The sequence below is a fragment of the Aulostomus chinensis genome, chromosome 5 (genome assembly GCF_037954235.1).
Source record: "Aulostomus chinensis isolate RoL2024-O1b breed Wild chromosome 5, RoL_Achi_v1.0, whole genome shotgun sequence".
Classification (NCBI taxonomy): domain Eukaryota; kingdom Metazoa; phylum Chordata; class Actinopteri; order Syngnathiformes; family Aulostomidae; genus Aulostomus; species Aulostomus chinensis.
Window position 1 is genome coordinate 20,358,695 of NC_141324.1, and position 16,909 is coordinate 20,375,603.

General features: G+C 38.9%; 1 protein-coding gene across 2 annotated transcripts in view; it reads right to left on the reverse strand.

Annotated features, from left to right (window-relative positions):
• The window catches only part of asic1c (acid-sensing (proton-gated) ion channel 1c), a 90,879-nt gene extending 75,471 nt beyond the window's left edge, over positions 1–15,408 (reverse strand). For both annotated transcript variants that reach the window (XM_086203792.1, XM_086203791.1), the window contains exon 1: positions 13,905–15,408. In XM_086203792.1, the coding sequence (XP_086059918.1) occupies positions 13,905–14,459 (555 nt within the window). In that variant the 5' untranslated portion in view covers positions 14,460–15,408. The remainder of the gene's footprint in view (positions 1–13,904) is intronic.
• Between the last annotated feature and the right edge of the window lie 1,501 nt (positions 15,409–16,909).

Sequence of the window (16,909 nt, forward strand, 5' to 3'; positions counted from 1 at the left end):
ACCAAATACTGCAGCTAGGGATCTCGCAATGAAAACACAAACATAAAAACATAGTTTGATGAAGACGTAAAGTAGCGTGGCATCATGGATTTTGTGGTCTTTATTGTTTAACAACCACAATTCCTGAGGACATATCTGAAGCAAATTGGGTCAAAATCTAATGACTAAATTTACACATTTAGTTAAACTCTTACATTTTATCATTTAAGTACACAACAAAATACATTTCATGGATAAAATGGAACCACAATTGTCCTTAGCCTTTCTAAGCTGACCAGGAGGTTGTCGAGGTAATGGAGCAGGACGTAGAGGGTGAAAATGTTTAGGCTGAGGGTTTCGTTAGCCTGATGGACTGATTCCTTCACTTACAGAAAACCTTGTTTCCACTTTTACTTCCTCAAGTTTGACTATTTTCTTGGTGCTCGGTCAAGAAGATGACCGACCCCAGCAGGACCGATCTGAGAAGCTCACCAAACCATCAAATCAGTGGTAGTGACGGACGTCCTGGTCAAAAGACCAGTAATGCTTATGACCAGTCTGTCTATGACCACCTGTAGACATTTTAATTAGGAAACATTACATATTATACCTTCACATTGGTTTGTTTGTAATATACCTTTACATCTGTCTTACATTACAAATGTTTGTTGGCTCTACTTCAAATGTTCTTCAACTTACAGCGCTAACATGAATGAACATTCATCACATTGCGAGCTGTTGAATGTGATTTATTGGTAATAGTGTGAACCAGCAGCAACGGTAAAGGTGTACTAATGGCTTGATACAGAGGCAGGGACAGGAAGGTACCAACTGTGCTGCAGCATAAACACTTTGAGATAAGCAGAGTTACAGGAAATGCAAACTAGATGAGTCACCACTCCTCCTCCTCCTCGCATGTGTCACAACAACACATCTCAGGTAAGGTCATTACAATTACAGATAACAATCCGGTGGCAGGATACAGTACTGTGCTAACTTTGTGACTGTGTTTCATTATCTAATACAAGTTTAGAGCTCTGGCAATCTTCCAGTCTCAATTAGTTTTGGCCTTCATTTACAGGTTGTTGTTTTTTTGGGGGGGAAACTACTGCAAATCTAAAGATTGGCATGGTGTTGATGAAGACAGAATGATTCATGGCACTTTCTCAATATCAGCCAAAGAGTTCAAGCTGAGGAAGCACATCCGCCACACCTACAGTGAATACTTAGCTCAGCTTTCAAATAACACCAATCCCACTTTCAGCTGACCCCCATTAAAACCCACAGGTGGCATGTAGGCTTCCAATCAAATCCTATAACGAGATCTGTTGTACTCATGAATTACACCCAACTCTGAACTCAGCCGCAGTTACATTTGGATCGCCATGGTAACAGTCAATTTAATACTTTCAAAGGTTCTAACCGCAAATACACAACTGCAATAGCCCAGCACCTTAACAAAACAATCATACACACAGGGGGATGGATGCTTCATATTCTAAAAACAATGTACTGGTGAATCATGTCCCAAATGAAACCATTATTTTATATCCTCCAGTTCCAGCCCCATAATGAGTCCCGGGTGAGTGAATAGTAATAACAAGTGTCTCCAGTTAAACACAAAGGAAGAGGAGAAAGGCTAATAGACTGCAAGTTGTGACGGCTGTCAGATTATGAATCAATCATCAAACAAGAGTACACAGGAAACTTGATATAGCATCTAACTTCTAACTATAAATTTGAACAGTATATATAGGAAAAAGAACTTCAGAAGACTGGCAGAGTGAAATAAATGTAATTTATTATTATTATTATAATAATCCATTATCTCGTATATATGTAATGGAGTGCAATTAATAATCCTACAATTAACAAGTATGAAAAAGGCCGAATAGAAATGGGCTTTATGCATCAAGTTTTATACATCTATTGATCTATATAATCTGCAGATGTGCAAACTAATGATGCAATGAAATAGCAACACATCATGGGGATGCTAATTGGTCTTTTTTTTATTAATATACTGTTATCACTGGCATCATTGGTGATACATCTGTATCGGCCCAGTTTTGCTTAAGTCTCCTCTTCTTCACTCATCATCAATGAGGAAACAACATTAAATCTATAATATATGGGCTTTTACAAAATATTTGCAAATTAATAAAAATGTTGATTTTTCAATTTCAAAATGGTTACATGTGTTAAACTTGGGGCAGCACGGTGGTGCAGTGGTCAGCACTGTTGCCTCACAGCAAGAAGGTTCCGGGTTTGAGCCCCGGCTCCAGCACAGGATCTTTCTGTGTGGAGTCTCCATGTTCTCCCTGTTCCTGCGTGGGTTCTCTCTGGTACTCCAGCTTCCTCCCACAGTCCAAAGACATCAAGAGGGGACGAGGCTGATTGATACTCTAAATTGACCGTAGGTGTGACTGTGAGTGTGAATGGTTGTCTGTCTCTATGTGTTGGTCCTGTGATGGACTGGTGACCTGTCCAGGGTGAACCCTGCCTCTCACCTGAAGGCTGCTGGGATAGGCTCCAGCCCCCAGCAACCCTTAACAGAATAAGAGGAAGAAAATGGATGGATGGATGGATGGATGTGTTAAACTTGATTTATAGGGAGAATATCAGTAAATATCAGGCAAAATCAGTCACTAAGATAAACTTCAGATAATTCAACTTCAGTTACCATGGCAATTAGCCTCTAGTTATGCTGCATTCATGACAACTTGTAAGTTAAAATCTTAAGATACTGAGTTCATGTTGCAGTTTAAGTTGCAGGACATAAAACGGGAATAATGGATGGTGGTAATGCGCCCAAAAGCTGGTTGCCAACAACCAAAACATTCAAAAGACGAAGAGGAACGATATGTCAAAAAAACACATTGATAGGAATTATGTTCTTACCATTAAGGCCGAAAGGTCGACACCCTTAATATCACGCCAGAGAAATTGAAGCTCTGAGCTCTCAAGAGGTCATTTCTGAATTAGAAAAAGGTGAATTCATTGTTGCCAACCCAGAATTTGTTTTTGAGAAAAATGTCTGAGCTGTCTTGAATGCAGCATTGCACAAGATCTGATTGTTGTCTCCTCAATGAGAAAAATATTAATCAGCATAGAGTATCTTGTAGATTAAAAAATTGAGACAATATTAATGAGAAAAATGATTTCAGAGGGTGTTATCCTTCTTTTTTATGCCATTTAAATTCCCACACATTACTTGTCATGTGAAAAAGAATCTTGTTTTGTTTATGCTCACATATTGATTTTCCTGAGTGAAGAGTGCCTCCTTCCCCGTGTCATAATGTTCACTGAGCCGATACACTGGTCAGCAGGTCATTTTGCTGTCAGACTCAAACTCTAGTGATCCCCTATGTGCTCTGCTGCATACTGAGGTGCTTGTGAACCTACACAGATGGAAAATCAAACCCAGGATATAGAGCTTAGGTTTGCATATTGCCCAGTTAGCCACATTAAAGAGTGCCGCTGCACCTTGAGAGCTGGTTAGATGAGTCGGGTAATTGTGCTGAACGTATTGCAATTTGTGACAACAGCATAAGAGCATTCCTCACAGATGAGTGCCATGGCAACAGACTGGCCTAGGTAACAGGGAACAAGGTTTCATTTCAGTTCACACTGATAGGTGAAACAGACTCAACATGAATTAACACCTATTTGCACTATCACTACAGCAAACGGTCAAGAAGAGATAAGGTTGAAGGTTTCTACCTGACACACCAGAAACAGCACGACACCACTAATAGAAATTGTGTCGTTATTTTTTGAGAAATACATGTGTTTTTATTGTTTCTGATCAGCCACTGTTTAAGGGTGATTAAAGCTAACCAGGGACTAGCGGATTTTGATTTGTGTTTGCATTAGCCAATAGCGCTGCTTGTGCACAACACATAAGGCTGCACCGTTCATCAAAATCAACTGCAATCTCACCTACTGCAGTTTTGAAATCATAGAAATCCAAAATATTGACAAAAGGCTAAATATGTGTCAAAATACCATATAAGTTAAACACTCTGTGCTGCAGACTTCCTACCAAAACATCATCCTCTACAGACTTTGAAGCAAAAAAATCACACCATTATTATTTCAACAAGCATGGGAATGATCATGTAAAACCTATAATTCTCTTCTTTTGTAAATCAAATTGCAATTGCAATGTCAGTATATATAGTTGCAATTAGGTTGTCTTTTTTTTTTTTTTTTATTTGAGCAGCCCTAATAACACCCCCTGCACAATGGAGCATGCACACCAGAGACTTACGATGGCTGAGCTGGTTACTTCTGGTTAGACTGATCAGTAAATGTTGTTACATATTCTAATACCAGGAGCCTCTTTAAATTTTCAAAATATTACCAGATCAAATGGATTTCATAATAGTCGTGAAATGCGTCAAATTAAAAAACGTTTTTCACCATATGCCGTTATGGTATAACGGCGGTGCAAGCTACTTCCATTTAGCCCTCCGCTAACTTCAGTGTGAATGAAGCTTTTAATGTTGCAGCTTCTCTGGAACGTGAAATGTTATCAGCACAAATGGATCACATTCTTGTTTTGAGATGATCGATATTGCAGAGGTTGTGTGATGCTCGTCATACACCCTTACTATACGCGAAGGAAGGGGAGGGGGCACAAAAGACAGAGAAAACCTTTTCAAATTAATACATGCCTGAGTCCAGGATGACTCATCAAATGTTCTAATTTATACAGGATGGGACAAGTCATGGATGGGATTTTTGTGCAAACATGAAAATGTAATAAGTGTTCTGATACTTCTGCCTAGAGCAACAGGATGTGACTCCATCCTCAAAGGCTCTCTGCATATATGTATACATAATATGCATGCATATGAAAATAATCTTACTGAGTTTGCGATGATGTCTCATTTATGTCCTGTTGCCAGGATTCGGTACTTCATGTTTGAGGGCTATTTACTTTCTAAGTATTACTCAACATACAGTATTTTAACTGATACTGTAAAAAAGCAGCACTAATGATGCTGTACGATACGCATTACTATAGCAACAGGAATAAGAATAAAAGCACGTAAAATGTCTATCTATCCCTTGCATGATGTCTAGGGATGGATTTGGAATTAAATACAAATTAAAGGATTGATGAAATCAAAGCAAACATAATACTTGGCCACATGGTTATTACAGACAAATGAAAGGCACATAATCATGACAGAGCATATTATGCACCAAGAGCAAACTAGATGTGTTTATTGAGGGGGAAAAGCAGCCGGTGTAAAGCACCGAGACACACACCAGTCTCTCTCAGATGACTTTCATTAAGAACTGTCAAATGACCAACTATCACATATCAAAGCAAAAGCAGGGGACACAAACAACTTGAAGTTTATCATAATGAGGGTAAAAGATTCCAAATATCATACTTGGGTATTACTTTTTATTAATTATTCCTAAAGACTGGTGTGAGAGGAAGCGCTTTGTTTCACATGAACATGAGGGAACAATAGAGTTCTTCAGAAGGACATGTTGACAATTCGGCCTTCATACAAGTGAAGCAGTCTTGGTGGAAAGAAACAACACACCGCATCCCACAAATATAAATGAGTTAAGCGCTGCGTCCCTGTTTATGGTCACAATCAAAGCAATGACAGGTGAAATGATTCCTTGTACGACTGCTGTCTGTGTAATTAGTGGTTTGATGAGCTAAAGGGACCAAAGGACGCATCTGATTTCAAGCTCTGGAAATGTTTGTTTGGTTTTTTTTTTAGATGGAATTAATAAAAATTCTAAAGATGTAGGCGGGAGAATCGATTTACTCAGACATTTTTATTTGTGCCCATTGTGTTGTTGTACTTTAATGGAAAAAGGCACTCATGCAAACAGAAGCTGCAAAATGCTCATTGTACCCCGAGCAACAACGAAAAAACACAGCGTTTGTTTCTGAAGTGTTTGTTTTGTAAAATGCAAACATCATATTTTGGTAATCTGTTGTTCTACATTAATAAGTCATGATATTGAATTAAACTAGAATAACCTTGGGTTACATCAGAAATGTTACAAAACAGTTACCAGTGTGCGAAAACTAAAACTAAAAGGCATATAATTCAGTATACTGTATGGTCCAGGAACTGGTGTCAAAGTCCAAATACTGGCAACAATACCAAGGTAGCAACATTTCTTTAATGACTTTAATGTGCTTTTGAAGAAACTAAGTGAAGTGAAAGGTAAGCAATTGTCGCTCAAAGAGTACAGCCATGGCTTCCAGTATTTGGACCATTTCTACCAAGTGCAGTGGTACCTCCACTCTCTAGGGTGTGTGAAACAGGCTCATTACTGATTAAATAGATAATGTGCATCTTCTGGCCACCTGATAAATGCCCTGTTTGAAGCATTATGAGGGAGTATTATAATTATACAGTGATGACACCTGGCAAAGGCCATTTATGTGACTGGCATCTATATGTCACTATTGCTGTAAATTAGTAGTCAATTATTCCTCCTTTACCATGTAGCTCCACTGGATTTACCTTTATTAATGTTTTGAATACTTAAAAGTACACCTGTAACAGCAATGGCTGAGAAGTCCATAGGCTAACTCTATGGATTAAAAAAATCATATTATTCATACACTATGAACTAATTTTGACAATTATGCCAGTAACAGTTCTTAATGTAGTATTTTGATACATACAGTATTAAAACAATGTAATTTGATTCCAGAAATACAAAACCTGTTGTAAAACTAAACAAATCATGAAGGCAATTCCACTCATGGCCTTTTATTTTTTCCATCAGCCATGATTTAATGTGTGGTCAGAGGTCTAAAGATTAATCCACCAACAGTGAATTTCAGAGGTGGATTCACTCTAAGCACACAAGCTTAAAATTACCCAACGCCACGGTAACTTAAGCATCTGTAATGGAGTTTCTCACAGTTTGTCTGAGACATTTCCCTGACGTTATGCATCTATTTTTAGATCTGGATATTTCCCTTTGTGAATGACACAACTGCAGAGAGAACCAGACCTATACTAATCTCTGTAAACACCTTCTAAGACATACTCTTACTAGGTAAAAAGGGGCTGTCGTTGCTACTCTTTATGACCTTAATGCTGCTTGGTAAAGTTCCAAATCTTCAGCAAATTCCATTTTTTACAGCACATCTCTTAAGAAATTCATGAAATCTTACTGAATTGAGTGTCTTGTTTTCCTCTTTCCCAACACTCTCCAATCTCCCTTTCTTTCACCATCTTCACTCCTGTTGCTAGGCAGCTAATCGTGCAACATGGACACATGAATTCAATTTTTACACTTTAATTTATCAAAAAAGCAGAAATTTAGACTATTTGTTCCCACTAGCTAAATTTTCAGAATAGCTTTTATCCCCTGAATCAGCCTCAGTGCTTTGTCTTTTAATGTTTTAGCCTTATTGAATGTGTTTCATGGGCTTTGCAAGTGCTGGTTATCCCTGTGTCAGCGTCCGCTTTCATGTTCCTGATTGCAGCCATGCCTCCGCAAGTTGTGTCTTCATATATTGTGTTCATGTTACAATAGGTGGAAACAAAACCTCAGCCATTTGCACTGTTTAGACCCCGAATACTGATGCCGGGTTTTGGGAGCTTAAAATTCAGGGGCACTAAAGTAATGAAAGCAATACCAGGTCCTTCTTGACCCAAAGCCAAATTTATGCTCATGATTGATGCTACACAAGTCAATGCTCTTATAACAGGTCAATAGATTGTTTCACTCTTCAGGCAAGGAGTACTGGATTACTGTATGTTTATATTATTAACCCCATCTTGTCCTCTAGATAGTATTTAGTAGTCTGTAGAGATCTTAAGTGTCTATATCGTAGCCACAGTCTTTATCATGTACATAAGATCTTGATTGGGTATCATCAAATTTTAAATGAGAAACAGAAATAATTCAATCATCACTAGGGGAAAATTTGTGTTTTGTGGGTGCTCCGAATCAAGTAAAAGAATAGAATGAAGATTAATAGTAAAATAGAAATAGACTAAATCAAAATGTGCAAGTAGAAATATATTTTAGAAATATATGTATACATATGCAAATGCATAGGTATGTAAAAAAAAAATACATACCTGCACATCTGATCCTGACACACACACACACACACACACACACACACACACACACACACAAAATGGCACCAGTGGTTACCTTAAAGGGTGAAAATGCTTGTTACTTTAGTTCACTTTGTACCCTTTATGTTCATAAAACTGTGCCCTTCTGGCCTCTTGAAGACCAACACTGTACCTTTGAGGCAACAATTGTGCCTTTGAGGGAAGATTTTTCAATCCCTTTAAGTACAGAACAGTTCTCTCCTCCATTTTTGAGTGTGCATTCACTACGACATGCATGAAGTCCTTCATTTTTAATGCATCATTTCGAAAGAAATATAGGGACTGGCCTTAAATTCAAAGACCATCCATTTTTTTCCATTGCACACTTATAGGATATAAATATTTGACAAATTGAACCATATGTTCTCCTTTCTATTAATTCCACTGAAAGAGGTTGCAGGTAGTGAGTGTGTGATGGCTTTGTTTGTGATTATATATTTATTTATAATTATATGTGTGTGTGTGTGTGTGTGTGTGTGTGTGTGTGTGTATTGTGTTTTCAATGATCCTTCGGTTAAGTTCAATAATCTTGGAACAATAAAGTCCTGTCATGCTAACTACAGTATGACAAGGTTTTCTTTACAGCTTGTACCACTGCCCCCAAGTGCCCAAACAAAACATAAACAAACAAACCAAATAACCACTTGATGACGCTTTAATCCTGGAGCGCCTCCAGGATCCAGGCATCGATGCACAGAGGCAGCACGCAGCCATTATGAATGTTGTACCAGTGTTTCAAGAGTGGAGCGTCTTCCATGAGAAAACGATTTGAAATGCAATAACTGACACACATAATAGTGAGAACTGTAGTTCTTACAGCTGATTATTATTCTCATTATTAACAGAATCTGCATCACCATCTGCTCAACTGTGACATTTTACTCTGCCAACTCAGCTGCAGCGGAGTGTTGTAAACAAAGCAACCCGCTCAACAAATGGGATCACGAATGTGTTTATATGTGGGTTTTATTTTAACTGCATTTTTTTGCAAGTCAGCCTTGGTGTACACTGCTGCCTCCAAAGTGAGTGTTGGGGAGGAATATTAGTGAATTTTGCTGGGGGGAATGAGTCTTAAAATGTTGAGGATCTCTGTCTCCAACTGAATTCTACCGTGTTAGATCCACAAGTCACATTGAGTCAGCCAGCCTCGTTTCAGCCACAGCCATGTTTCAGCCTCTTGGCACCTGCTGTCATCTAGATGATAAGATGAAAGATAACTCGCATCTTAAAGACTGAGCTTCAGCAAAATGTGATGATGAATACTGAGTTTACACACTGCAACTACTGGACAGAAATGGAGCCCAGAGGGACTTGTCATGACCTGTCAACACTGAGAATGGAGTGCTACATCCACACTATCAGATTATGATAATCAACCTCTCATTCACTAGCTGCAGTCTACTAAAGCTATTCAAGGCAGTTTCACTGCGAGATAACACTCAATATCAGAGTTCAATGTGGGTAAAGGTAATTTCTTTGACAAGAACACATTAAAAAAGTCTGAATTCAACGTTTCTACAGATATAATTCCCAGTAACTTCAACTATTTAAGTGTTATCATTCGTGATATAATGACAAAAATGTCAAATTAAAACCTGTTTAATCCTCTTTAGTCAAGGTTTCAGGATTACCATTATGTTAAGGAAGAAAAGTAGCTTCTTTTTTTTCTTTTTTTTTTAGCTTTCAGGCAAAGATTTAAACTCGGGTTCACTTCAGACTGGCAGATATATTTTTACACATCAAAGAGTTTTCGATAAACCTGTTTTATTATTCTGATGGGTAAATCATCATAGAAGCATTTTCTGAGTAAAAATCTGAGCAAATTGTCTATCCATCCATCCATCCATCGTCGTCTTCCGCTTATTCCTTACTAGTAAGGGTCGGGGGGGGAGGGGCTGGAGCCTATCCCAGCATCAACGGGCGAGAGGCGGGGTTCACCCTGGACAGGTCGCCAGTCCATCACAGGGCCAACATAGAGACAGACAACCATTCACACTCACAGTCACACCTACGGTCAATTTAGAGTATCAATCAGCCTCGTCCCCAAATTGCATGTCTCTGGACGGTGGGAGGAAGCTGGAGTACCAGAGAGAACCCACGTAGGAACAGGGAGAACATGGAGACTCCACACAGAAAGATCCCGCGCCCGAGCCGGGACTCGAACCCGGAACCTTCTTGCTGTGAGGCCACAGTGCTGACCACTGCACCACCGTGCAGCCTGCAAATTGTCTAATTTTAGGAAAAAATATTCCCAAAAGAAAGCTAACACAAAGGTGGGGATGTAATCCTAAGGTGCTTGTAACAAGCATTAATTAACATATACTGAGGGCAGTATAAGAGCCTTATTATGTTCACAGTGTTAGTTATAGCATCATAAAAATAGTTATTATTTTTAAATACTTTTATTTTCAACGTGTAGTACACCTTTGTGTTGCTTTTTTTTAAGACTGATACATATTTTATCATCCATTTAAAGCAGTGAACTATGTAAGGGATAATCAACTCATAGGTGTGTGTGTGTGTGTGTGTGTGTGTGTGTGTGTGTGTGTGTGTGTGTGTGTGTGTATACAGTTTTGGAAGCAAAAAGTGAAGTGCATCCAAAACCGTACATACACACACGAGTTGATTATCCCGCTTATACCATGGCAATGATACAGTCTGAAAAAGTACATGAGTTATTTTAACAGCTTTATGAACGTGGTTGCCAAAATCACTGGTCAAATGTTTGATGTGTTTTGTCATCCTGGAACTAGTTCCAGCTGCTTGCTGTCTTGAAATGCTGTTATTTGCATTGAGAGACTGTGTTGAAATTGCTAACATTTTCCACTTTCAAAATAAGCAGATTTAACTGCATTGAATAGATAAAATGGGACTTCAAGGCAATAAAATATTGGCGTGGCTTTAAGGTTGTTAAAATGACACACTGGTAAGAAGACATCCAACCAGTCTGGGATGATTAATTATTTTCTTAACTTTTTCAGATGTTCATGCTTTATATTTTGCCGTGTAATGTACTTCTCATGATTTATGCACATCGTTTTGAGCGCACTTACTGTGATTCGTTAGTCCATAAAGCTACGTTTAGAGACTAGTTAATGATGCTAAACTAGCTTACATGTCGACCGGCGTTTCACATGTTCAAATATGTCCTGAGACTGACGCTACTTTCCCACACCATTGCAGTGCTATTATGCTGTGTTGCAGGTGTGTTCTTGAAACTGTCTTCAGTTCTTTGAGTTGTTTATCAGCCGTTAGTAGGGAAGCTTCGAAAATTTACAGTTGCCACAGTAACATCTTGGCTGGCGGAGTTATTTTGAATGAGTGATTAGTCTTGAGCCAAACTACGTGTGCGTGTATACGGTTTCAGTCAACACCCTGACAGTCAATCAGAAATGAGTATTCAGCCTGACCAGGGCGTAATTATTTCTAATTGCTTAACTAAACAAATTTTGTAACTGTATATAAACCCCTCACTATACATAGAACTAACTTGCTTTGAGTGTTTGTATTTTTGTCTGTTTTTGGTCAATAGCACCATAGAAATGTATCTTTTTTCAGAATGTCTTTTACAATATTATTTATCTAGAAAGAAATTGTAAATGTACTGCTACATGCTACGTTTTTTCAAAGGTTTTTACGTGAAATTCTCCGAAGTTGAGACTAAACAGAATATACTGTTTTGACCTAAAAACTGACAGTTACCTGCTTTCATATGTTTCATTTTTTATCATCTTACACAGGTGTTTCTAATTTCACCAAGTGCTGCAAAAATGCCCTTCAGCTGTAGAAAAATCTCTATTTAGTCCTGACAGTTGTAAAATAAGCTCCAGAAAATCATTTGCAGGGAGTAAAGCAGTTAATGGTAAGACATATTGCCATTCTCTCCTTGCTCACTCATCCATTACAATGCAAAACATTTTGAACACTTTGTATCCCAACTGCATCACCAGACTTAATGGAATTCTTCCTTCATTTATTCAAGGTCAAAGCTCATCACTCCGACAGTCCTTTGCATTGTAAATCTTCCTCTCGTCATGTCTGTGGGGAAATTTAAATAATTGAAAATTTCCTGTTGTAGTCATCTAAATATCAGTATCCTGCCCTTGAATAGTGATTCTGTGTTTTAAAAAAGACAACACGAACACACACTCGTCGATAACGTCAACAAAAACACAACCTGGTTTATCAAAACATGTCCTAATGTCATGTTTTCTCTTGTGGATGTGCAGCTATACAGACTCTGTTTGTATAGCTTTTCTGCAATTGTTGCAATAAATTTTTTTTTTTTTTAAATAGCTCTCATTTTGCATCCGAAATTGTGATGCAACATGCAAACAAATCACCAATTAAGTGCCAGTTAAGCTCTAGGGTGCTAAAAGAAATGGTAAGAGTCCAGATGTAAAAGAACGTATTCCAAATTCACAATAACAAAATTCAAAAGCAATATCAAATTTCTTTGTGTCATTTGGCTACAGATGAGGGCGGTTATGATCAACTAAGAAGATTGAAGAGTCACTAAAAATCTATCTTCTTGGGGATATCTTTCAGGGTTGAATACAGACACAATGTAGATAAGAAAATGGGATTTAAGAGCGGGTTGACCCCCCTTTTTTTAAATATAAGTACGTTAGGGGTAACTATCAACCCTGCACTTTAAGAGATGGGCCACGATGGGATAGCGACAAAAGAGATAATAATGTGTTCTAAATTCAAATTTGGAAGCAAAACTGAATTAAATGACATTGCAGTGTTGTGTATCCCTGGGCTGCATCTTTTTTTTTTTTTTCAATAGGCAATCAAAACTTAAGTGAAGGAAAGTAGTGATTTCTTCTTTATGCTCTCAAATTCTACTGATGAAACTGAAATGTCAGATTAAAACCTAAGTTGTATTGCAGCAAGAGTGGAAAATCCTGGGCTTTATAACAGGAGAAATGCTTGGAGGTCATGAAATAAAGATAAACATTACATTTCAATTTGTATTTAAAAAAAAAGGTATGAAACTTGTGCAAATGCCGGTTTGTGCAATTATGCACCCCTTTTTTAAAGTGTACATAACAGTAAATCTGCAGCCCATAACTGGACAAACAGCATTTCATGACAATATTTTGTCTCAACAAATTTATGCTTTACAGAATTAATCCAATTACCGAATAAAACTACTCAGTGATAACTCAGCACAGAGCCTCTCCTCATCAAGGCCTAAATAATTATGCTTTTGACTTACACAACAAAAATGACTTTGTTTCCATTGAGCAATAATTTGAAACGGATAATTTAGAGCAGCACTGCATCTAATAAATACAGAAAGAAATAATAACAGACCAGCACTGACCCCACCGTTGATCACCGAGCAATAATCAGCTTAGAGCCTTGATTCGATCACTTAATTAAATGATTAAAACATCACTCAGATTTGCCGAAAGAAATACTTGAGTGCATACTTAAAACCACCTAAATATGACACCTCAAGGGAGAAGTATCATATTTAAAGGTTGAAATCTCGCAATTAACAAAAGTTTGCCAAGATGTTCAAGCCAAGTTATCGTAACAAATCACTGTCTGATGCAGGAACACCAAAGAAGTCTGCATTTCATCTTAGGATATCACCCAATTATGTTTGCACAACACAAGAATCAACAGCACAAATTACAATTTCTAATGTGTTCCAAACACAGCTTGAGTAAATGACAGCAACACTTAAAACATTTTGCAAACAACAACCAATATAAATGCTAAATTGATTAAGTAAAACCAAAACTCAGAGTAAGAAAGAAGGAATGCCTGGATACTTACAGTGCTGAAGTTCACTGGGTAGCAATCCTCTCCACGAAAGGTGCACTGCAGAAGCATATCATTGATGTCATGTCCTGTGCGGTTATAGAAATCAGTCATGTTGAACAGTTTGGGCTTGAAGTTCTGGAAGTTCGCCTTATCCTTAAGGGCAGCCAGAACCTCGGGCTCAGCCAAGTGTGGGTTGGCTATTTGGTAGTTATTATTGAGGAGAGCCAGAAGCTCCCCCACATGATAGAGGTCATTTCTGGTGATTTTGGAAAAGCGAAACTCATTGAGGTTACAGAAGGTAACAGCTGGGAAGGTGAGGTTGGTCGCCGCAACCTCGTCAAGTTTGGTGACATGAGGGTATTCCAGGTAATATGACACTCGATCCATGCAGACCAGCATCAATAAGCATAGTGAACCAAGGAAGGAGAGAGTCCAGAGGAACCGGCGGAATGTCATGTGCCCATAGGCAAATATGTGACTCATGCCATGTAGAGTGGAAATGTTAGCAAAAGCTTGCAGGTTGGAGGGCCTGACGCTTTCAATGCTTTCCTCTGAGCTCCCTTTCATGGCTGCAGAGTGGTGCTCAACACCCAAGAACTTCAGGTTAGAGACTTTGCTTAGCAACAGCAGTAGCAGAATCCAACCGGCAGTGTTGGTCTGGCACACTGCTTCTTTATTCCCTCAAGAAGTAGCAATGGTCTCAATACCATTAAAACGGTTGTCAGCCCCTAACAGTTTTCTTTTCATCGCAATTCACCTTCCAATGGCTCGCCAGCTGTTCCTGTAGTGCCAGGTCTCCCCTTTTCTTTCAAGCTTCTATTGTATTATCTCCCAAACTGTCTCTCACTCCCTGCTCAGTTGTCCTTTGTAGCGGCACAAAACACAATGAAAGCTCCAGAAACACCCACTTCTACCAGCACGCAATGCCTCCTGATTCCTGAGTTGTGTGAAAAGGGACAAGAAAACCAGGGACAAGAAAAAGAGTAGAAGAGAGAAAATCGCAGACGTAATGATAGAGGCACAAGATGAGGAGGTGTGTGCATGTGTGTGTGTGTGTGGGGGGGAGGACTGCAATGAAAAGGGCTAGCGTTTGGAGAGGTGCTAAGCCAGCAGTCAATGGGACCCTTCCTCCTCCAATCGGAGAGAATGCCTCTACATCGCTGTGATAATGGGATGCAATGGTTTTGTGAATGGAGGTAATAAAGAGAGAAATGGCTCACGGGTCCCTCGCTGCCACCTTTCCTTTTCTCTCGTGTCTCTTTAGCTCTTCTCTTTTCCTCCAGAAATGAAAATGAAGGGGGTCAGAGACCTCCGACCAGCCCACCACTGTGCATGACAACCGGTGTTCGCGGCTTCCACTTCCTTATTTGCACAAATCCTTAGTTAATAGGGAAGACCACCTCTTGATGCTTTATGGCTAGCCCCAGCCACCATAACCACTAAAGCCGCTTTCGAGACCTCCAGCTTTAGTCCTGTTAACATACAGATTTATATTCTGCCGTGTGGAGCCTTTCACTCTTTTTCGCTTCCCCTCTCGCTCTCTCTCTCTCTCTCCCACCACTCCCCCCTTTCTTGTGCTCTCTCTCTCTCTCTCTCTCTCTCTGTGTCTCTCTCTCGCTCTCTCTCTCCCTCTTTAGTAGTCAGGATCCATCCCACTGCTGAATGGCTGCTTTGCCTGTGTGTCTGCGTTCACAGGGGAAGTCTCTCAATCTGGACGCCACCGTCACTCTGATTATTCTCTAATCTGCTCCAACAGCTTCTACATCAACACTTTTGCTCACATGGAAAACGCTACAGGTTTTACGTTCAATTTTTTTTTCAGCTAAATCAACTTCCAGAGATATCCCATTCAGTCATATATATATATATATATATATATATACACATACATACACACATACATATACACACACACACACAAATCTTAATTTATTTAATTTGATAAAATAATCTGATCAGTAAGATTTCTGCAGTTGAAAGTAATGGACCAATCCCAAAATTTTGGTTGTGTGTTTTGGCCAACAACCAAGGAGGTGATTTTATTAGGGTTTAAAAGTTCACCACACCATTGTAACCAATCTGTTCATTTCTCCCAGGGACCAAAACAGACAGTCGTTCATTAGTTGCCCAGGGATGTTCGATTAACATAACAATAGGTGAACTGTCAGCGATATGACCAGCCCTTGAGGATTAAATCAATATTCTGTCCCTGGTAACCAAGCACAGAGACCATGGCAACCATAACCCTACAACACTGTAGAGGTATGCAATTCCAACGAGACTACAAAACACATTTCATCCCTAAATCTTCATAGAATTGCTATGACAACCATACATAGTCACAGGCAAGATGCATCTTCAAAAATGATCTTTTAAGGAAATAGAACATTATGCCTGAAGTGACAGACTATTGCGGTTTTGAAAACCAACTATCACAGTATTTTTACTTTACAGGGAAGGGTAAGTTAGTGGTAGAATACACCTGCAGAGAACAGTGTCTGCAAGCTTCTTACTGCAATTCCAAATCTATATGACACGAGGCTTTTAGCTTCTTTAAAAGTAGAACACACTAAAGACAGAGCAAGACTGCGTCACAATGATAACCTATAGTACGACTCCTTGACTATAACAAGAGTTGGTTATTCTTAGAGCGCACGCGCACACACACACACACACACACACACACACCTCAAAATGTAGGGTGCTCTTAATCGCGGTCCTTACAGATAATGATAAATTGTTAAAAGCGACACTCAGCTGCGATAGATGATGCTGTGTCCCTTTACTGAGGTTCGATATTTTCATTCACAAATATCCCCAACTCAGTCGATATCATTACATAAACTTCATTAAAAAAAACTTTCACTTGCAAATAAAATGTTTATGCTGGTACTCATCATGATGCACTTGAATAATCTAGTGGTAAAACCAAGGTAGTCGATGTGGATGTTTACTGAAAAGCTGTTTACAAGGGGGAGCTGATGCCATCTAACACTAAGGATGATCTCCAGTGTGAT